Source organism: Rhinichthys klamathensis, unplaced genomic scaffold, assembly GCF_029890125.1.
Source record: "Rhinichthys klamathensis goyatoka isolate OS25496 unplaced genomic scaffold, OSU_Roscu_1.1 h1tg000176l_1, whole genome shotgun sequence".
Taxonomy (NCBI): Eukaryota; Metazoa; Chordata; class Actinopteri; order Cypriniformes; family Leuciscidae; genus Rhinichthys; species Rhinichthys klamathensis.
In genome coordinates this window covers 10,950,001-10,973,839 of record NW_026606705.1, presented here as the reverse complement: position 1 = coordinate 10,973,839, position 23,839 = coordinate 10,950,001, and the positions used below count along the sequence as shown (strand labels likewise).

General features: G+C 38.2%; 3 protein-coding genes across 3 annotated transcripts in view; 2 read left to right on the top strand and 1 right to left on the bottom strand.

The window, feature by feature from the left end:
• Positions 1-587: 587 nt before the first annotated feature.
• On the bottom strand, positions 588-9,205 carry usp44 (ubiquitin specific peptidase 44). Its single transcript, XM_056260432.1, has 7 exons — positions 9,051-9,205; positions 6,972-7,234; positions 5,389-6,657; positions 4,013-4,208; positions 2,041-2,149; positions 1,745-1,950; positions 588-1,316 (listed from the first exon to the last, which is right to left on the bottom strand). Exons 2-7 carry the CDS (start codon positions 7,146-7,148, stop codon positions 1,186-1,188), a joined length of 2,088 nt encoding a protein of 695 aa, XP_056116407.1. The 5' UTR covers positions 7,149-7,234; positions 9,051-9,205; the 3' UTR covers positions 588-1,185.
• A 779-nt stretch (positions 9,206-9,984) lies between these two features.
• On the top strand, positions 9,985-14,869 carry depdc4 (DEP domain containing 4). The gene is made up of 9 exons (XM_056260431.1): positions 9,985-10,081; positions 10,972-11,377; positions 11,455-11,606; positions 12,813-13,005; positions 13,098-13,324; positions 13,414-13,556; positions 14,279-14,404; positions 14,478-14,556; positions 14,642-14,869. Exons 1-9 carry the CDS (start codon positions 10,006-10,008, stop codon positions 14,839-14,841), a joined length of 1,602 nt encoding a protein of 533 aa, XP_056116406.1. The 5' UTR covers positions 9,985-10,005; the 3' UTR covers positions 14,842-14,869.
• A 2,541-nt stretch (positions 14,870-17,410) lies between these two features.
• The window catches only part of scyl2 (SCY1 like pseudokinase 2), a 19,302-nt gene continuing 12,873 nt past the window's right edge, over positions 17,411-23,839 (top strand). The window contains exons 1-6 of the mRNA XM_056260429.1: positions 17,411-17,558; positions 19,699-19,894; positions 21,274-21,431; positions 22,255-22,399; positions 23,050-23,199; positions 23,282-23,503. Coding sequence (XP_056116404.1) covers positions 19,718-19,894; positions 21,274-21,431; positions 22,255-22,399; positions 23,050-23,199; positions 23,282-23,503 — 852 coding nt within the window. The 5' untranslated portion in view covers positions 17,411-17,558; positions 19,699-19,717. The remainder of the gene's footprint in view (positions 17,559-19,698; positions 19,895-21,273; positions 21,432-22,254; positions 22,400-23,049; positions 23,200-23,281; positions 23,504-23,839) is intronic.

Genomic DNA, 23,839 nt, shown 5'->3' with positions numbered 1-23,839 from the left:
AGTCAGAATTGCGAGATGTAAACTCGCAATTGTGAGAAAAAAAAAGTCTGAATTGTGAGATAAAAAGTCGCAATTACCTTTTTTATTTTTAATTCTGTGGCGGAAACAAGCTTCCATAGCAAACAGTGCGGAACACACCGAAAAACTAAGCCGACCAACGCTGAAAAACCGGCCGTTTGGGGTGTCCCGGCCTTTAAACGGTAGGGGTTATGATATCCTCTGAAAGAGTAGCCTACTGAATCTCGTGATCAAAACACAGGCGAATGCGACACAGAAACAAGCATATGGATATGTAAAATAACGCGACCATCAACATTAAACAGCATATAAATCAAAACCGCCTAATGTTACTGAATGAAATGTCGACCAAGGACGAGGTATAGGACTGTGAAGCGTTGATGGACTCGATCTACTCCATCTATGTTTTAATCATATTTCTGAATCCCTTCCTGACGTAGTCTATGACAAAAACAAAATTATCTCAGCTTTTTGCTCAAAATGTTGCCTTTTTTATGAAACTTACCCACATTCAAGTGTTGTGAATGCATGAAGCTAGAATAAAACGTTTTTGTTTTGTTTTTAAAGCAGAGGCTCCGTTCTTTTTGATATATTGCATGTTCAGATGTTCATACAACAAAATATTCAGGGGGCCATGAAACTTTTGTGAAAATGATCAAAAAAGCTGGCGTTGACTTCTTTTCTTTTCTTTTTTTTTGCTGGCGGGGAAAAGAGTTAAACTGATTTGACTTGGCAGGGCACTTTAAAAATATGTCTGAAGATATTAAAACACTTTTAATATGAAGAGAGAAAACATTGTTTCTTACACTTTCTTTCATACTGACGCTACGAACATTTCAGGCTCGGAACACATTCAAAACTCAACTTTGGTTTGATGACATCAATCAGGGAAACACAGAGACACTAATGAGGACATTAATGCTTCCGACTTGGACAATCTCGCTCTCTTCGTACATGCACACAAACGAACGCTACAATCACTGCATGAATGCCTCCTACCAAAATCTGTCAGTTGTATAACTTTAAGGCATAAGTGTGCGTGACAAAAACATACTCTCCACATTTGCTGTACACTAGAAAAAAGAGACAAGCTAACCGTCTCAAACCGATATCAACAGAATGTACAAAACAAACAGTCTCTGCGGTTGACTGGCTACTCAGCGGAGGTCAGAGGTCACTGGCTTTGCTTTTGTCCTGAGAGTTTCTCTGTGTGTAGAAGAGAATGTAAGCCTGGGCCTTACACACTTCCTCCACGGCACACACACTCAGTTTAGAGTCGTTACAGTGCACCCAAAACCCTGAGAAGAAAGAGGATAGGTTGCATTAACGACAAAAATACAAACTTCTACCTGAATAGATTTATAACAACTTCATTTAAACTTGCAAAAAAACTAAAAACAAACCCTTGACTAAGTTAATGTTAAATGTTTCAATATAATAAAATATAAATATAATTAAAGTCCCCCTGTGGTGAAAATCAGGCTTTGAATCTTGTTTATGTCTATGTGGTGTTTTAATATGTTTTAAGACAAACCATGTGCAAATTCATAAGTCGTGTCCTTAAAACTGCAGTGAACCAAAGACAGTCTCAAAAACATGGTACACTTGCACGAGTCAAACAAAAGTACCGTGCATACCTTTTTACAAATAATATATCCACTGCATGCAAAACAGATTGACAGACTGGACTATTCTGACGTGGCAGATGAAAAGAAGAACGTTTTACCTCCTTCCGTGTTATAACAAAAGGCAGTGTAGTGGCCGGAGCCAAATCCCTTCCCATGGTGCATGACGACAGCAGAGAGTTGGTAGAGGAAGTGTTGCGGGTGGGGTAAGTTACTGGAGTCTTTGCAGCAGTACGGTTCCATGTTCAGCTCCTGCTCAAACTGAACGTGCACGCCAATCTTCTCCCTGTGGTTTCGCCCGGACCACCTAAACACACACGTACACGTCAACATCTGACTTGACGACAGAAACCTCAAAGTTGGGAAAATCAAGGATTTCATGTGCTTGTGTGGATACCTGAAGCGTTTGAGGTGCAGTCTGAGAACATGAGGCAGTTTGTGGACCATCAACTGTTTTTGAGCTTCAGTCAAGACCACTTGCTTTGAACAGAATCGCCGTCGTTTGCCTTAAAGAGACAGAAAAACGAGAACTTTTTGATGATCAAGTGGGATTGCCTCCTCGGGAGGAGCGTTAAACCTTTGAGGTTTAAACTATCCCAGTTTAATGTTTAGTCAACTATAAGTTAGCCATTATTCAGAAGAATGTAAACACGGATGATTTCAAAATATTGCTCTCTTTGTTTGAGTGGCTTGACGAGAGCTTTAAAGGGATACTCCACTTTTTTTGGAAATAGGCTCATTTTACAACTCCCCCAGAGTTAAACTGTTCAGTTTTACCGTTTTTGAATCCATTCAGCCGATCTCCGGTTCTGGCGGTACCACTTTTAGCATAGCTTAGCATACATCATTGAAGTGGACAAGACCATTAGCATTTCTCAAAAAAAAAATGACCAAAGAGTTTCGATATTTTTCCTATTTAAAACTTGACTCTTCTGTAGTTACATCGTGCACTAAGACCGACGGAAAATGTAAAGTTGCGATTTTCTAGGCTGATATGGCTAGGAACTATACTCTCGTTCCTGCGTAGTAATCAAGAAACTTCACTGCCGTACCATGAGAGCAGCAGGCGTAATGATATGACGCAGCGCCTGAAAATAGTTCCGTTGTGTTGACGGAAGGTGGCCTATTTTCAGGCGCTGCGTCATATCATTACGCCTGCTGCACTCATGGTACGGCAGTGAAGTTTCTTGATTACTACGCAGGAATGAGAGTATAGTTCCTAGCCATATCAGCCTAGAAAATCGCAACTTTACATTTTCCGTCGGTCTTAGTGCACGATGTAACTACAGAAGAGTCAAGTTTTAAATAGGAAAAATATCGAAACTCTTTGGTCATTTTGTTTTTAGAAATGCTAATGGTCTTGTCCACTTCAATGATGTATGCTAAGCTATGCTAAAAGTGGTACCGCCAGAACCGGAGATCGGCTGAATGGATTCAAAAACAGTAAAACTCAACAGTTTAACTCTGGGGGAGTTGTAAAATGAGCCTATTTCCAAAAAAAGTGGAGTATCCCTTTAAGGCTCGTACACACCGGGACGAATATCGGCGCGCGTTATTCGGCAGCGTTTTTCAACGCGTTTTTTGTGTTCACACCCAAGCGATTTTTGCTGACGATGAGCCGAGTGAACATGCAAATTAATTCCCTGACATTAGATGGCGCCCATTTGCTCTGCAATACCACTCCATAACATTCTCTTTTATCAAGATTTTTGTAGTCGCTGTCGCGCTTGTCATATAGTTCTTTATGTTCCGAGACCAGCAGCTCTACATTCATCTTGCCTTGCATCTTCCTCGTCTTATTTCTTCCCGTCAGTGTAGACGCTACTTGGCGTATATCTTCTTCACCGTTACGTATGTGTGCTCGGCAAGACCGTTTTGTGTTTGAGCGCCCCCAAGTTGTGTTTTACTGTAACTTCAGAAGCTCCAGACACATGAGCAAAAGCGCCAATCTCATTGGTCGGATAGTTTTTGACGCGGCGCGTCAAACAAAAAAAACGAACCCGCGGCGTCTTTTAAAAAATGACGCTTTTACGCATGGTGTTTTTTGTGTCGGTGTGCACTCTCACATTGGCGCCCTTTGTTTAGTCACGAGGCCTTAAACGTCTGCGAATATCACGCGCGAAATTCGTCCCGGTGTGAACAGGCCTTTAGGCTCAGTTAATTATGTGAGTTTGGGGACGGGGTTATCTATTTAACTGGCCGATTGAAGACGAGCACTGGGTAGAGTGGGGTGCGGAAAAAAAAAAACCCTGCAGAAATAACACACTTCACTTTTGAGTGCCATGATATCCCTTTCAAGTTCCAGGCTATTTATTATCCTGTAATGTTTCCCTACAGTCACATTACATGTTGGCATGTTTCCAACTCACTGTTGCAGTGGTCGCAAGCATATATGGCTCCCTCCAAAGCCTCAGTCTCTGTAAACTTGGCCAGCATCTCCGTCAATCCACATGGAACCAGTGCGGCATCCTTACTGTTGCTGTGATAACGTTCCGGAAATTCCAAAGAAAGATCCCAGAAGGGCTCTACTGTGTTTGAGCGATGATCACATGCTAAACACCTCACCTACAAGAAGGGACACAGGGATTTTTAGCCAAACTGAATGTTAAATGTGTAAAAATGCTTAAAGAAGAAACCATATCAATTACGTGAACACAAATTAAATCAAGCGTGCGCAGGTAGAAGCATATGAAAATTGTCAGAGAATGCAAGAACATGCACCAACACTGAGAATACAACAGGTGCAGTGTAAACAGTGTTTTTCTTGGTCCTATGCCAAATGCCGCCCTAAGCCCTTGTCGTCCTTCACAATTCTGCATAGACTGTGGGGTAGTCGTCTTTGATGTGCACTTTGCAGCTTCAACAGGAGGGGCGCTTGTGAGCACCCCTCTGAAACCTAGAAATGTCAAATGGGACACCATATGGCAGGGTGTAGAATCCTACTCCTGGAGGGCCACTGTCCTGCAGAGTTGAGCTCCAACCCCAATAAAACACCTAAACCAGCTGATAGATTTTGAAGCCCCCCCAAAAAAAGCATATCTATCCATCCATCATAAAAGTAATCCATACACCAGGGGGTTGTAATTAATTGACATCAATCCAGGGGGTTGATGAATGCCTTCTGAAGCGAAGCGTTTTTGCAAGAAAAATACCCATATTTATAAACTATAATCTCTGGCTTCCGGTAATAGGCGTACGCGAGTTGAATTCCGGCGGAAGAGTGACCTCTGACCTGACGTAGGATGTAGGAGTAGCGTAAGCTTAGGTTAGACTAGACGACTCTCGCGGTTGGAGCAAACTCAAGCTCCTCCGACATTTGTCTTTAAAAATTCTCATTTTAGACTTCTAATTCCTGACCGGTGTTTGTTTTGCTCTATCCTCCGTCAATATGTCAAGCGTCGTGGCAGAGGTCACTCTTCCACTGGAACTAGACTCGCGTACCGGAAGCCAGTGATTATAGTTTATAAAGTTATAAATATGGATATTTTCCTTACATAAACGCATCGATTCAGAAGGCATTTATTAACCCTTAAAGCTTACTACAATTCCGATTGTGTTTGGATGAAAAGAAGAAAGTCATATACACCTAGATGAGTCAATTATTGGATAATTTTCAATTTTGGTTGAACGAACACTTTAAGCACCCTTGCAGTGCTTTGACTAAGTCTGTGCAATTGCATAGAGTTTGTTGCTGACCTAATGTTTCATGTTAATCAGCTGATGTGATTATATGGAAACCCATTACCTGACTGAGGAGCTGGCCATGAAAGATGGTGTTGACCACACTGAGCACCTGTTTGATAAGCCGTCTCTGATTGGCTGGAACAGTTGCAGGTGTAAGCGTTCTGGTCCGTTCCAGCTCATGCTGGACTTTATCTAAGAGTTCGCAAAGAAATTCCTGTGCATCCTGCTGTCCATAACCCCGGAACGCCGGGATCAGTTGCCACACGGAGTGCAGCATTGCAAATGGGGACACCAGAGCCCACTTGCCTGACCACATAACCTGGAACAGTGTGTGTAACTCATGGCAAAGCGAGATGTGTTTGGAGCTGGGCTCCTTGGGTTGTATAAGCTCCATGTTTCGTGAACGGGAGGCCCCTCCGCTGAGCCCCGACCACTGGGTAGAGCCTTTGGGCTGCGTCACGCGCTGAGCCGAGAGTCCTAACTTGCGGCTGACGGCAGAGGCTAGCAGTTCCAGCGCCTGGTTCAGATCCAGTCTCAAAAAGCACTCCCGGAATACATGCAAGTGACTCAGAACTTGCAAAATCGAGTTCATGTAGCAAGTATTGCCAAGATTGCGCAAACCCGTCACTCCTGGTGTTACGGTGGGTCGCCGTTTGATAGGCGAATCCCCTGTTTTAGGAGGTTGGGCCCGGGGCCGTTTGGCCTTGGCTTGTGGACGCTGCCTCTGTTGAGGCGTTCTCTCTCTAGGAGTTCGTGAAGTACGGGTGGAGACGCGAGCAGGAGCAGACCTACGCCTCACAGATTTGGTTCTATTGGCCGGCACTGGCGCGGGATCCGCAGAATCTGCCTTTAGGCTCTGGCGACGAATCCGATGGCTCTTCCTCGGAGGTGCGCTTTCCAGCTCCTCTTTGAGCTGCCGTTTGAGTTGCCGCCGCCTTTCCCGCGCCTCCCGCTTCCTCTCCTCCTCTTCCTCCTGCTGCCGCTCCTCCTCCAATCGCGTCCTCCCCCGTTCCGTTTGCACAAACCACAAGCGGAACACTCGACCAATCAGAGTGCGACGCCGGTGCCACAGCGCCGTGAACATGCGGTCCTCGTCGCGTAACTGCAGCTCCTGCGTGCTGGTTGACAGCTGGTCTCCGGCGGCGGAGGATGAGCGCAAGGTGCGCCCGCTGCGCGTGGTGACTTCATAGCACTGGCTCTTAATGGCGCTTAGCGTGCTACGCAGCAGCTTTAAATCACCCGTCGCATTATCATTCAGCACGTAGTCGTCGCACAAGTAGCAGTATACATACAATTCATTCACCTCCAGGGCCAAAGGGTGATGCTGCTCCTATGAACAAATCAAACTTCAATTGAATACAATATCTACATCCTTATAAAATAAGACAGTCTGATAAGTTTAAAAAAAAACTTTTTTTATGGATATTCACGTTTATATCTAAAGGTAAAGTGTATAATTTCAAGATCAACCAATAAATTACTTGATGCTGCATTTTAAACTGAGATGGGAGCAAGCATTTTAACGTCAAAAAGAAAATCAATACTTTTTTCCTCAGTAAACTAAATTAAACCATTTGGTGACTTATGTATTATTTATTTATATGGCTTTAAACAATACATCAATTACATGTATGTAACACATACCTTAAAGTGCTGAAGCGCGTGTTCTTCTATGTAGCGTCCGCACGCTACGTGCGAACAGCTGAGACATGCCCACACCGACTCTGTGGTGTTGCAGTCCACACAGTGCCATTTCTGCGGGTTTAGGATCGAGTGGTCCTGCGCGAGTCTTAGGCGACCCACGTGCTTACACCTGTCCATCACAGTCAGTCACTGCCCCTCTTCACATCACCGTGGTGACGGCAGCCAGCAGCAAAACCAGCTCCTCCCAAGGCATGATGGTTAATCTGCAGCGAAAAAAAGATGGATGCATGTTGTTTTAAAGACATATCATTCATTATTTCAGTACATACACAACCATTTTAAAGGTCAGTAAGATTATTTTTTATTTCAGTACACAACCATTTTAAAGGTCAGTAAGATATGTTTGTTTTTAAAGTGACAGTAACAACTTTTTCATTCTTACAAAAATGTCTAATAAATGCTGTTCTTTTGAAATATCTATTAATCAAATAATCGTGAAAGAATGTACCATGGTTTCCACATGCAAATCAGCACATTATAATGATTTCTGAAGGATCATGTGACACTGAAGACTAGAGTAATGATCCTGAAAAATAATTCAGCTTTGCATCACAGGAATAAATTATATTGTTACATATATTACAATAGAAAAGAGTTATTTTAAATTAAAATAATATTTTACAATTTTAATGTATTTTATCAAATAAATGCAGCCTTGGTGAGTATAGAAAACTTCTCTTAAGAAAAACAAAAAACGTATCTACCCAAAACTTTTGGATGGCAGTGAATGTGCGATGGTACAAGCCAAGGTCTTCTTCAGTAATTTGTGACTTAGTGATTCTGTATCAAATTAACCCTGAGATAGACAGTGTACATTATATCATATCAAGACAGCAATTTAACAGAACCATCATAAAACTATTGCTCAAGAGCATGGTTGATCTGACACAACAGGAGGAAGAATCTATTCCCGTCATTACACACACACACACACACACAAATAAAAGCGACCACATAGAAACTAACAATCTCTGTATTTCTCCAGTACAGTATTACCTAGGTAGAGTGAAATACACTATACAGAGTGATTACCATTTCAAGGTCCTCAAAGGTAATTCAAAAAATATCATCATTATCAGGATCCTACCATGGTACACAACCAACTGGAAATACTGTAGTATTTTGAAACATATCACTATATTCAAGGGGTATATTCAAATAACATGGTATTTACATGTCACTCAAAATACCACAGTATTTACATGGTACATGTAATGGTATATGTATGTATAAAAAAAAAGGTATTCCCATGGTGCTATGTCCAAAAAACACGACAGTAACTTCATGCTTCAAAAGAATCCCCGTATTTTAAAACTTAAATAAGGCACTTTAAACATCAGTAAATAACTGGCTTCGCATGTAAACAACTCGGCTTAAGCAAATGCAAATGTCCCTTATTTAGCTTCACAGATGCCTGATAATCTGTGTCACGTCCAAAATAACACCCAGTTCCTCGGGGCCCCACGTGTGTTTAACAAAAACAAACTAGTCACACTAGAAATACACCTAGTTTGTTGACATTAGTCTTATTTAGAAGGTTAAATATGGCTATGGCACATTGCTTTTGTAAAAGTTGTTACTGCACAGTCAGTACTTGTCTTTATCACTCTGCTTTTACGCGGATTCAATTCTGGTATTGTATTTAATCGAGGATGGACAAGCAAATTGATCTCATTTCACTAGTTAAACTCAGTTTGACTTTGAAGGTGTTTAGGCGCGCGAACGGTGAATGATGATTGGTGCTAACTAACTCCTTCATCTACATGGTTTCAAAGAGCTAACCCGGTTAACAGCTGAGCTCAGAGCAGCAGCTCAGCCTTTTTAGTGTCTCTAATGAGCCTGTTATAGAGGAAAGTTAACCAACACACGGGATGCTAGTGTGCTAATGCTAAAATTACACAGCACAGGAGTGAGACTGGGGTGCTGGGCGAGTGAAATACACTGATTGTGTTTTATTTCCGCCACTGGTGTAAACGCGATTAGATCGGAGCTGTTTAAAATAGGCGATATTTCACTAACCTGATTTTTCGTCAAGCACTGATTACTTCTGTGGCACATCAGCGAGCGCCATCTTGTCTACACTTGTCGCGTGGAGTGGAGTGTCCCTCTGTGACGTCATGCCGGAGAGGACACGCGAGCCGGTGTCCAGACCTCTCAAAACAAAAGAGTCGCGTTTAATATCTTGAAATGGATATTCAGATTTAAATAAAGTAGAAACACGCGAAGGGCGCGTGAACCAGTTTATACAGTGTGTATGATGACTATGTTTACGTGTCCAGTCGGACTCAACACTTTCACATACTCAAATCTCACTCGTCCTCGTGTGGAAACGAAACCATTAAATTGTATAATAATAATTCTATAATATGAAATGATTCCATCTCTATATGCCACACACAGTATAGAATTTCCTCATATTCCCCATATGTCAATTGAATAGAGATTATACTACTCGTCATTCTAATGTCTAGTATGTGAATTATGAATTATTTATCGACATTTAAAGGTACTAAATATAAATATTAAATTTGGTTTAATTCTGTTCAAAATCCTTTATATGAAAGTATATCCTATATATCTAATATAAAGGATTACACACACACACACACACACACATATATATATATACATATATATAAAGAAAAACATAATAAAATAACGATGGAAAAGTATCTTATTTCTGCAACAAAAACTAGAGTACCAATAAATCTATGGTTCGATCTTATATTGGATGGGCGTGATTATAATTTTGCACAGTTCCACTTTCTTGGTAAATTCTAACTGCGTGTGAGTTTATACGGTAGAGATAGTAGTACAGCACAGGGTTCTAGAATCAGATTCATTCACGCAAACGCGCAGAATGTAAATTCGGTCTTACATACTGCAACTGATCCCAGATCAGAGCCTCGTCGCACCCATAGGTCGCACCGAGTACGTCAGAGAATGGGCACGTGACGCCATTTCCGGTGCCGCGATGGCGGTGGATTTGACTCCTCGGTTCAGAAGACTGAACAGTCAAACCTGTTTCAGAGAGAATAAACAACTGTCAGGTATAAACAAACGGTTTATATGAACTTAGCCTCTATATTTCTGTACAGTTTGTTTTTAAACGTTACTTTTATATTTCCACCAGTTTGATAACGAACTAGACCAAATGAATCAAGATCCTTATCAGGTCATTCAGCTAAGTTAAACAGTTTTTTTTTTTACCATGTTTTCATTATGTTTATTATGTTTTCGGTTATGATGGAGGTCTTTAGCATCCCGTATTAAATAACAAGTTTTAAACTAGCTAATTTATATTAATGTAAATGAACCGAGACTTTTGTGCTTAATGTAAACGTAGTGACATGTTTACGTCATAACTATATTGAAACAGCATTATTATACTATTTATAAAGGCGGTTCTAATTTATAAAGACACAAAGTATAAAAGTGTTGGAAAGGTATATTGATATATCAGATGATAATACAACTCTTTGTGGAAATAATTGTGCTTAATTGTTTTGAATGTGCACTTGAAGTGTACTTCATATTAATAGTATATTTAAAAAAAAAAAGTATATTTTATATTTAAACAAATCACAACAATTTCAATATTCTTTTTTCACCAAGTGCAAGTTCATCTGGGGTTAGGGTTAGAGCACTCATCTTCCAACACGCCTCATCACGTCATATATTTTATATAAAATAAAAATAATTATATTTTTACATTTTCATAAACCTAAACTTCTATTATTATTATTTTAAATTTCCCTTTCATATTTTTTTTTCCTTTATGCAATAATTTGGCAAGTGTAAAAAGAGACCAAACTTAGGTCTGTGCTCCAACGTATTCAAGATTTATAACAATTTAAAGTGGAAATGTCATTTTGGGGTCTATTTTGGTACTTTTTGTTCATGTATGAAGACTTCATCATCTTGTCCTGATGTCTTTTAGGTTTCTCTGGGCCCTTCAGGGCCACCCAGCTGTGGCAGAACATCATTGAAGCCCTGCGGTCGCAGGTGGAGCTCCGACCCCGCAGACAGCACCTGCGCATCCATCATGACTGCTTCACCGGTTCTGACGCGGTGGACGTGGTTCTGAGCCACCTCATGCAGAACATCTATTTCTGCTCCAGCGAAGTGTCCCGTCTCAAAGCTGCCAGGCTCTGCCAAGCCTTAATGGAGTCTAGAGTGTTCGAACCCATCGGGATGAAGCTCTTCAGACGAGAAAAAGAAATGACCTTTGAGGATTCCAGCTGCAGCCTGTACCGCTTCCTGGACGGATCGGCCAAAAAGAGGTACAGTGGCGGTGAGAACCAGACTCCTGACAAACACACTGGAAAGTGGAAGACCTCTTCAAGGTAATTGCATTTGAATCATTGACACATCCAAAAGTTTAATTTGCAGTACTTAAGTGTTTAATGTTGTTTGTTTGTAGGTTTGGAGAAATGCAGACGATCTCCAACCCTTTGGTTCTTGGATCATCAGACAGAAGAGTGGAGAGACTACTGAAGAATATAAACCTGCACCCATCCGTGCCCTCTGATCTTCATCGTGCTGCAATTTCCAACAGTTTCCTCTCAAAAAAAGGTGATTTTGATTTTTAAAGAACATAATCTCTTCCCCTCGTTGCATTTGCATTTAAAGTCTTTTGACCACACAACAATGTGTTGTATTCACTTATCAGGAGAACTCTTAGAAGTACATTTCCTCACTGTGTTGATATAGTAATGTAAATAAGTTGGGGTGGAGCTTATTTAAGTGTTTGTCCTTTTCATAGCCTTTAGTTTACATCACAGGGCAAAACTATGGCTGTTTCTGGTAGTCTATTGTGGTCTGATGGGGTCTTTTGGGGTTTGATTTGATGTCTTTTGAGATGTAAATGAGTCTGAAGAGGTTTAAATGAAGTCTAAAGTGTTTTTTTTCTTGAATGTCTCATGTGGTGTAATGGTTCTCGGGGTTCAGATATAGTCTATTATTGTCTCTGATGAGTTCTGAATGGGCCTGAGGAAGTTCAAGCAAAGATTGAAATGGTTTCTTGGGGTTCTGAACGTAGTGTATTGTGGTCTAATAGAGTTTGATTTTGGTGTCTGTTGAGATCAAAAAGGGTCTGAAAGGTTTAAATGGAGTCTGAAGTGGTTTCTTGATGGTGTGTTGAGGTCTAAATTGGTTTTATGTGGTTTAATCAGGTCGGACGTTGTCTGATGCTGGTCTAATATGGCCTGTCTGCTTTTTTAAACCTTCAACCATTTAAAACTATTAAACTGTGTATATAATATCAGAGACATATTATTGCAATGCTCGTTGTATTGTTTTACTTACTATTTTTTACAGCAGCATTTCCCAAACTGAGGTTCGTAATGGATCTTTAGGGTGTTTGTGTGTTAATGAAAGCTTATAATTTATTAAATTCAAAAATAATTAAAAATAACTTAAAAAGTCAAAATAAAACACTTACCAAAAAGTTTTTTTTGTTTGTGTTTTTGTTCCATTTACAAGATGAGTTTTAGCACATTAAACATGGCTATGTGCTAAAACTCAACTTTTAAACTAGTTTTAACTTGCCATATCTTAAAGACACAATTGTCATGGCAACATGAGATGGTGAAAAACATTGACAAACGATTATGGTAAATGGACTGCATTTATATAGCGCTTTCCCAGACCCAATGGCCCCCAAAGCGCTACATTTTGCCTCACATTCACCCATTCACTCACTCATTAGACAGCAGTGCAGAAGGATGAATGACTAACTAACAGCCCTTACTTTTTCTTCTCTTCTTCTGTTTGTCTCAGTGGTGCGGGACGTTTGGAGGCAGCAGACGTTACTTCAGTTGCTACAGGTGGTTGAGATCTCCATGCTGGACTGTATTCTGACCTCGCCTGCCAAACCAGAGCCCCTGCGCTCATCTCTGCGCCACCACGGCGACCTGGTCATCTCCAACACCTGCGTGGATCGTGAAGTCTCAGAGAGTCTCAACCTTCATGAGTCAGTGCACAATACTCAGTGCCGTCACATTGATTCAGATTCATGTTTTTCATATGGGTTCACCTGTGTGTGTGTCATTCATCTCTTCGAAGGTTGGACTCTTGGCTGGTCGCAGCGGTTGATTGTCTTGAGCTGTTCCCAGATCAGTTAATCGTGGTTGCCAGTGAGCAGCTCATCCAGCAGAATGCATCATCTGGGGAGGGGAAGCATAAGAGACTGCTGTTCGACACCATCGCCAAGTATTACAACAGCCCAGAGAGACCTCCCCTACTGCCAGGCCGCTACACGGACATCCAGACTGGACTCATACATCTTTTGGGTAATTTGTAAAACACAATGGGCTCAGTGTCGTTTGTGTTCGAGGCTGTTTATTCTTTCTGCGTTATTTAGAATGATCTTTGTGTGTAGATTGTGGGAGAGGTCAGGATGCTTTGAGAGCGACTCAGCTCTGTCTGCAGATGTTGGAGTCCACGAGCAGAGACGAGTTACGCAGACTGTTGGGTTTTATGGCAGCCGCTGCAGATAATGAAGCTTTCAGACTGCACAAGCAGGTGATCAAGAGTTCAATCCGTTTAAACCATCGCATGAGATCGATTGATTGATTTAAAACCATTTTCTGTATCAGATCTCTAATCAAGTTCAAAGATCAATTATGTGTGTGTGTGTGCATGCATGCGCTCTTGGAATTCCTACTAAAAAAAGTGATACCCTTTTTTTCCCCTTTAATTCATTTTCCTTAACACAAAAAAATGATTAATTATTTTATTATTATACACTAACACTACCATTCAAAAGTCTTTATGCTCACCAAGGTAATTTGTATTTGTAATAATGTCATTTATTCCTGTGATGCACAGCTGAATTTTCAGCATCATTACTCCAGTCTTCAGTGTCACATGATCCTTCAGAAATCATTCTAGTATGATGATTTGCTGCTCAAGAAACATGTTAGAAACATGTTGTGCTGCTTCATATAATATAAATATAAAGATCTAAAAGAACAGCATTTATTTGAAATTGTTTCTTTTTTGTAACAGCATATCCCTTTACTGTCACATCAATTAAACGCATTCTTGCTGAAGAAAAGCATTCATTTCTTAAAAAAAAAATCTTACTGTAAATGTTTATACTTACTGGAATAGTTGGGCTACATTTTCGTCTAAAATATATTTAATATTTTAGAATTTTGGCCGTTTTTAACATGTTTGAATTAATAAAAAAAACCCATCTGAATGCGTACTATAAAGGCACAGGCACATTTGTGTTGAAACAGATTGAGAACCGTGCTTTGGTCAGCAAGACGTTTGTGAAGGCTGTGATCCAGAGTAAAGAAATGACTCGAGTCCAATGTGAGCAACTACTGCTGTTCCTCATGGATAATCACACTCAACTCTTTAAGGTATGCCCTTTTTGCAAATATGTTCAAATCACAGAATGTTTCAATCATTTTTCGTTCATACCTGTGCATCTAGACCCCGTTGTCATTGATTGAGGCTGTGAGGAAGACACTACAAACCTTGCAGCAAGGGAGGGATCTAGATAATGTTGCACGTAAGTTCACTCACAGTCTCCCTATAAATGATTTACGCATTGATTTGATTACCATATCCTGAAGCTACGTCTTTTGCCTTTGCAGTGTTCACATTCTGCCAGCAGGTGTCGCTCCAGCAGTATGAGGATAACAAAGATAAGGCCACTCTTGACAGCTTAAAGCAGTTAATGCACCACATCGCTCTCAGTGACGACCTGTCCGTCAAACAGAAGAGAAGACTGGCCAAACAGTTTCAGAAACATCACCCAGGGATTTTTCTCCAGCACTTCTTCTCTACATTCTAGAAAGTAATGAACACTGGATATAAACATAGTTTGTTAGTCCGTGTTGGTTGTTATCAATCCCGGGTTATAGAATTATGTCAGGTAGCGTTGTTTGTTAAACTTATTTTTATTAGTTGAAGGCATTTCTAACTAATATAGCAATTCGAAGATTAGGGTTACTAACCTTACAGAACTGTGGGTTACACTTCTTTTTAAGGTGCCCTTGTTACATTGTAAGTATACATTTAAGTACTACTGAATAATAATAATTTCATATACTTACTATAGGGTTAGGATTAAGTTTGGTTTAGGGTTAGTTGCATGTGATCAGTATTTGATGTAACGCATTACAGCTAACGCAAGTTACATAATCAGATTACTTTTTCAAGTAACTAGTAAAGTATCGCATTACTTTTGAATTTACAAGTTACTTTTTCACATAGGTAACAAACAACTAACTTTCCCATTTATTGACTTTGCGCTTCCTTCAGCCTGAGGCTTATTCATTTCAATTTAGCTGTGAAATGGCTTTTTTTTAAATTATAAAACAAACAAGCAAGCCCAGCCCAGGTGAGAAAAAGTAACGTAACATTACTTTCTATAAAAAGTAACTAAATAATGCAATTAGTTACTGTTTCACAATAGTGCAAAACATTACTTTACCCAACAGTGCATGAGATTGTGCATAATTTATTAGGACAGTAAATGCATGTAATGGACACTGCAAAATTAACTCTAACCTGATTTGAAAATAGTCTCTGATTTATAGAAGCTTTATAAGCAGGACAGTTATTACAAGTATTAATACTATAATGAAACCGTTAATCACTACTGAACACTACTTAGATTTAATCAGGTGAGTGAATACTGTTTTAACCTCAGTTTAGGATTACTTGAATTGTGTGATATACTCAGGTTTTTTCAAGCTATTAGAACTAGTTTAAGCTGCACTTGAAATTGAGAAATGGATAACTATGCCTTAAAGGTAAAGATTCAAATTATGCTCTTTCTTGGATCACTTATTTACTTACTTTTTAATGAATATTGACCTCATATATTACTGTACTTCGTATAAATGTCTACTTCTGATTTTAAATGTATTTGTATTGAAAAATGTAGCATAATAGGGTGTAATTATTCATAATAGGCATTATTATTCAGAAATACAAAGGGAATATTTAATTGCAGAAGTTATTTTAACTTCTAAAATTATGACTGAATGCACTGGATTAAATGTGGTGTTGCATTTCAATGGTATTTATTACGTAATTGAACAGAAAGTGAATTAAATTGCATTACTGGTGCTTTGAACTAATGAAGTTGATTAATTATTGAATTGTATTAGAGTATTTTTTTAGATGCACTTTAATTTTCTGAAATTTAAAACTCATTAAAATACTTGCAAAAGCTCCAAAAAAGAATTTTGTTATTTTTTTAAGTTGCAGGTTCAATTTACTGTCTTTATAGCCGCGTTTCCACCGCAGGAACTTTACCCAGGAACTAGGAACTTTGGCCTGGTACTCGGTGTGTTTACACCGCAGGAACCAGGGTCTAAATGAAGTTCCGGGTAGATATTTCCCCCTCCGAAAGTCCCTGCTCGCGAGGTAGTACTTTTTCAAAGTTCAGGAACTTTCGCGGGTGGGGCTTGTGCGCTGAACATGCTGATTGGTTGTGTTCACGCCGCATTATGATTGGATAACTCCGCGCAGCATTTTATTTTAACCGGAATTTTTAGAATCTATTGCAGTTCGTGGCTTCATGCAGTAATGAAGTTCCATGCAGTAAGAGTTGTCTGTCTGCAAATATGGAATTTAATAAAAATAAAAAAGGCAGCTGGACCGACGACGAGATTCAGGCTTTATTAAGCGTATTTGCGGAAGAGAAATTTTCTGCGCGTTCGTCCCAGCCTTCTCACGGTCAATGTCCGCAATAGCTGATAACATACGCTGTCTAATTTTAGATCTAACGTTAGCATTACGAGCTTTCTGAACACGCTTTAGTATCAGTGCTCGTCTCTTTTCTGCCGTTTTGTTAATTACCTGGTTAGTAAACCAATACATCTCAAACAACTGCAGCACAGTGTGAATCTCTTCCATATTTATTATAAATGTGGCGCTCAAAACTGATTACTGTCTTTTACAGTCTACTGTCCGTCACAAGCAAGCAATGAGCAGTCGCGCGCAGTTTACCCGGTACTTTAGACCGCGATGTAAACGCAGAAAGCTACCGGTCTGGGGCAAAAAAAGTTCCTGGGAAAAAAGTTCCTGGGACCAATTGTTCCGGGCAATTGCGGTGGAAACGCGGCTTATGAGAGCTTATTATAAACAATTGTAACATGCTTTGAACATTTTGAAAGATGTGCCCATACTTTGTGATGGAACAAAGTTTCAACAATATTGGGCTACTAAGGTGAACATAACAATTTTGAGGTAAATTTTATTATTATAATCATCATCGGCTGTATGAGGTCCCAAACAGAAAGCAAATCAATCTTAGAAGAAGATAAAATAGTTATAAGTGAGGCGATATGGATAGTATTTTGAAAACAATGACTTTTATCACAGATTATTCTCGCTGAAGCGTCGAGTGTTTCGTCCGGCTTCACACCGCGGAATCTCTCAGGTGTTTTGATGAAGTGTCATGGAGGCTGTTAGCCACCACCACTGCTGACGGTTTTGTTACTGTCTAAATCCTGGTTTTAATCACTCAGTCTCACTGTCAGCTCCTCTAGTGTAAAGGTAAGCCTGAAGTCTATGTGTTTATGAGCTGGATACTGATCCGGAGACGGTATTCGGCGGTAATTGATCAGTTCTGTGTAGTGACGCTTCACCCCATTAGCATTAGCCTGTTAGCTCAGCTGCTGTCGGGATTTATTGAGTGTTTACATTGTGAAGATAATAATATATTTCTGTTTTAGTTGGTTTCTCAAATTTAATTGATTCCCAATTAATGCTGTAGTGTTTTGTTTTCTTGAGAAACACAAATATTCACATTAATATTTAAACGTCTCTGTCTGTGTCTCCAAACCAACTGAACTGCCTACTTTGACAGTATTTTTGGTATCATGTATAATTCAAGTTTCATTTCTGTACGTTCCTGTGGTTTGTTTAGTGTCAAAACGCTGATGTTAGTTGAATTTTGACGGTAAAGGGCAGTTTATTCCGCCAGTAAAGTCTTGTCAACTTATGTCATTGAGTCTCAAACTTCATTCATTAAATGTTAAATACGTCACACTTTTCCTTATGATGCCACTGTGTGACTTCCTTTTAACAAACACAGAAATAATAATAATATTCTGAATAATAAAGCGATGTAATGACATGATATTCTTAATAATTCACTTTCTTAGGATGCTTTGATGTTTAAGGTTTTAATTTCACTACCTAATTTATGATTAAATGTGGTAACTTATTACTTTATTTTAGTAGTACTTTCTATTAATAGTCAGTGTTATTTTAGTGTCAGTTATATACTGTTATAGTTGTTGATTTTTTGAATTAGCCTAGATTTTATTTTTATTTTTTCATTAGAATTTTTGTTAAATGTTTAGTAATTTTGTTTTGTATTTTTGCCATTTTTATTGTTACTCTTAATTATATAGTCTTTTATTCAATTTGAGGTATTTTAGTACTTCAACCTAAACAAAAATGTAAGCTTCGCCGTGTCTGCTTATTTTATTTCAAGAAATTAACATGTTTTTATGGATTTAGTAATAATAATAACCCCACTAATAGGCCTAGTACTTTCTACTATTTTACAATATACTTGCCATAGGAGTAACAGTAAATTATGCATAATTCTATTTCTATTTTACTTTTGTTTAATTTCATTTTTTTTTTTGAAGTTGGTTTTGCATTTTGCATTTACGGATTAGGGGTATATAAGTATCAAACTTTTAACTAATAATAATAATAGATGTCGGTTTATTATTCTTTATTACACATAACATAAGTTGGTCAGAATTTGTTATAAACTTAATTTTTATTTTTACTCTTCTATTTGTTTTGTGATATCCTGCTCAAAATCCAGCCAGCTAAATCCAGATCCACATTACAGTGTTGAAACCACTATTACAAGAGACTATTTGGTGTGTGCAGCTGACAGAACAGTGCATTTCTTATTTCTCTCATGCTGTCAGCACGAATCCATCGTTTATTTTGAGCCAGGAACCCTCAGACCCTGCTGAGAATTCGCAGTGACAGATTTTCAGATGTGTTTAAGTCTATTTTTGTCGCTTTATTTCTTTCTACACAGCAGCCTACTAGTCTGTGTAAATGAAATGTGCCCGGTTTAGGGTCGGCCGTACGCTTGAGTCGTTCCCAGACTGTTAAGGCTTCTGTCAAAGATGACCTCTGGACAGTTCAGCAGCTTGTAAACACACAGATTGAGATTTCATTCTAAAAGGGTCAGAAGATATTCAGAAATAGTTTTGTTTGTTGTTTGTGCATATAATGAAAGGCAATGGGGTCCAATGTTTGGCAATGGAAGACATTGAAAGGCAATGAAAATGAAAGAATGAAATGGAAGACAATGTTTATCACCTGCTTGTACAGATTTGTTTTGTTATTCATGAACACTAACTGTTAAACTAGTTGCTTTTGTCATTTCTTCTAGTTAAATATATATATATATATATATAAGTGAAAATTTGAAATATTACCTTGGCAAATACCTCAAATAAGTTTAAGGTTTTCATCTAATATCCATGTTTTTTATTATTTTGTCTTAATTTCAATCAACATTTTTTTTAAAAGGATTTGGTTAACGATAATAACCCTGGGCTCATCCTATTCGCTGTGTATTTGACCAACAGGAAGGATGAAAACGATGATGAAATAACTCAGAGCTCATGCACTGTGTTGCTACTTCCTGTTTCAGGTGAGCAGCCAGTAAAATCATGGAGTCCATGCTCAATAAACTAAAAAGCACCGTCACTAAGGTGACGGCCGACATGACCAGCACTATCATGGGCAACCCTGTCACGCGTGAGTTTGAGGTGGGCCGACACATCGCCAGCGGGGGTCCAGGAATGAGCTGGAGGATCTACAACGGCACCAAAAAGTCCACCAAACAGGTGCGCCAGTTATTTATTATTGTAACTTTAACTCTGTCAGTCTTGTCATGTATATCACTCATAATAGGACACGATCATGTTAGATGTCGGTACGTTGTTTACAGTGAAAGAGGAAGTCTTTAAATGATACAATTGTCATGACAGAATTGTCACTGGCTTCCTCACATTGCCACAATTGTACGTTTGTTGATATCATACATGTTTTTTTATGGCTTTAAGACTTAAATTTTTGGTTTTCTTTGATGGTTTTGTTTTTAGTATTGTTGAAGTAAATTCTGTTCATGTCACGTGATAAAATAATTTATATGGCTAATATATATGTGGTTTTGCTTCAAATTGCGAATGATTTGTAATGGTCTTGGAAGCATAATTTAATTAGAATAGGTTGATATATTCCTAAATACATTTAATTATTGCTAGTAATTAAGTATGCATATTTTTTGTTGTTCGTGATTATGCAGATAACAGATATTTATGCAAAATAAATATGAATGTAAATTTTTTTCATAAATGATTTGTTGAATGTACATATATGATTGCAAATTAAATATAAATGTAAATATTTTTTCATAAATTATTTGTTGAATGTACAGATGTACATATACTACCGAAAATAAATATAAATTTAAATATTTTAATTATTTGTTGAATGTACAGATGTACACATATTGTTTAAAAATAAATATAAATTTAAATATTTTAATTATTTGTTGAATGTGCAGATGTACACATATTGTTTCAAATTAAATATAAATTTAAATATTTTAATTATTTGTTGAATGTGCAGATGTACACATATTGTTTCAAATTAAATATAAATTTAAATATTTTAATTATTTGTTGAATGTGCAGATGTACACATATTGTTTCAAAATAGATAGATATACATTTAAATATTTTAGGCGAATTATTTGTTGAATGTGCAGATGGACATATATTGTTTTAAAATAAATATAAATTTAAATATTTTAATAATTTGGTGACTGTGCTGATGTTCAGATATTGTTTCAAAATAGATATTAATTAAAATATTTGTACTATTTGTTGAAAGTGCAGATGTAAATGTATTATTGCAAAATAAATATAACTTTAAATATTTTTATTATTGGTTGAATTTGCAGATGTATTAGTGAAAAATTAATATTAATTTAAATATTTTAATTATTTGTTGAATATGCAGATGTACAGATAAGTTGCAAAATAAATATAAATTAAAAATATTATAATTATTTGTTGAGTGTACAGATACGCTTCGCAAAGTAAATCTAAATGTAACAATTTTTTAAATAAATAAATCATTTGTTGAATGTAAGGATACTATTGCAAATGAAATATACATTTAAATATTTTGGAATAAATGTTCTTTCTATTTCCCACAGGAAGTGGCAGTTTTTGTGCTTGATAAGAAGATCATTGATCGCTATCAGAAGTTCGAGAAGGATCAGATTATTGATTCCCTAAAGAAAGGAGTTCAACAGCTGACCCGCTTACGACACCCGCGCCTCCTCACGGTTCAGCATCCGCTGGAGGAGTCCAGGTGACCACAACGTGAACACGCATTAACGCATGCTACCACAAAATCTGCCTACATGGACACAGCATTGTGGGAAGCTTAGACGAATATGCTTATGATGCCATTTAGGTCAGCTCATTACGTTTTGAACAAAACCACAGTTTTATCACCACTGCAATGAACATTAACTTTCTTATCCACGGCAAATTATTTTTTTTATGAAATAAAACTGATCTGAAGCTTTAGGAGCAAAGAATCTTCTCTTGATAAAAGAGCTCAGAGCTTTTTCTTTATTTTAAGATTTGGCTCCTGTGCTTCTACAATCAATATGTGTCTGTGTGGATGCAGGAGTTCATCCTGTGGAAAATCTCTCCTAAATAATACATGGATCTCTTAGATGTGAGACTCAAGCTGTGGTCCTGATGTTACGGTCAACGCAGGCAGATATCTTCTAACACCTTATCCCAACTAAACACAATCCAATAAGACTCAGTGACAAGTAGTTTGTCTGTCCGCACTAGATGCGACAAGGAAACAGCAAAATCAGAAAAAAATCAGCAAAAATCAGACACAGCAAAATCTTTCACAAATCACAGCCAATCAGAAGAGCCTGTGAACGGGCTCTCTCTGCAAGCACACTGCTGTCTCACACTCACAATGAAAAGGTGCATAATCCAATGGATAAAATGAACATTATTTAAAACAATGTCAGTGAATGATAGCAACACAGAGGAACAATATTGTTGGAATCACATTCAAAATGTTTCAAAGGCTACGAACATAACCGGCGCTTTTATCTGTCTCTCATTGCTGTTCTCACGGGATGTCTTTGTCTCTTTATCTCTAGAGACTGTCTGGCGTTCTGCACAGAGCCCGTGTTTGCCAGTCTAGCCAATGTGCTCGGCCAATGGGACAATCTCCCTAGTCCTGTTCCCACAGACATCAAAGAATACAAACTCTATGATGTAGAGACGAAATACGGCTTACTGCAGGTGAGAGTTTCTTATACAGTAGATAAAGTAGATACAACAGCAAATCGCACCATGTACACCTGGCTTTAGAGGTCATATTTCAGCCCAGAATGGAAAGGAAAAAATTAGAAACTACTGTTTTACTAAATAATTCATATAGTGCCATTTAACACAATTATAAGATTACATTTTCTGCTTTTAAACCCTTTTGATTGCTTGTTTACTTCATTGTTGTAAATGCTCAAAGGACCCTCAAAGGACAAGATTTATGATTTATTTACAAATATGTTATGTGGTAATTAACAATATGTCAGTAGAGAGAAAGTTTTATTGTAATATGATGTAAATGTAATGTAAATGATCGTTCATTTTATTTTAAATAAAATAAATCTTATTTTTTATTATATTAAATATATAAATGATATAAAATATAGAACTATATAATATAAAATTAAACATTGTTTAAATATATATATATATATATATATATATATATATATATATATATATATATATATATATATATATATATATATATATATATATTCATATTTTAAATACGTTTTACAATAAAAATAAATGCAGTGCATGAAATACTACCATGCTTTTTGTTTTTGATTTGTAGCTGACGAGATATCGCTCTCTTCGTCTCTCTCTGTTTTCTCTCTCAGGTCTCAGAGGGTTTGTCGTTCCTCCACAGTGGGGTTAAGATGGTTCATGGTAACTTGTGTCCAGAGAACATCATCTTGAATAAGAGCGGAGCCTGGAAGATCATGGGCTTTGACTTCAGTATCTCCTCGAGTAACCCGTCTGACGCTGAGGTTAGGAACTGTCCCAGAGATCATTGTCTGCCTGGTTGAAACTTTGTAAGCGAATATGTGTCTGTGTGTTTCTGCCTTTTAGCCCAAGTATGGGTGTAAAGAGTGGGACCCCAATCTACCGCCTCTCTGCCTCCCGAACCCAGAATATGTCGCTCCTGAGTACATCCTGTCCGTCAGCTGTGACGTGTCCTCTGACATGTACTCACTGGGGGTGTTGGTCCACGCCGTGTTTAATGAAGGCAAGGCCGTCTTTCACGTCAACAAGCAGGACATATTCAAGAGCTTCAGCCGACAACTGGACCAGGTGAGGAGCCGATACCTTCTGCACACCTGTGGAATTATTGTCCTGTTTTAAAGCATGCTACCTTCCCATTTTGTCCTAAAACAGCATTTTATAATATACACTAACAGTCAGAAGCTTTGAGGAAAATATATATATATGCAGTATATAATCATGTTATCTCTCTCTCTCTCTCTCTCTCTCTCTCTCTCTCTCTCTCTCTCTCTCTCTCTCTCTCTCTCTCTCTCTCTCTCTCTCTCTCTCTCTCTCTCTCTCTCTCTCTCTCTCTCTCTCTCTCTCTCTCTCTCCATCCATCCATCCATCTATCCATCTATCTATCACTCTCTCTATCCATCTATC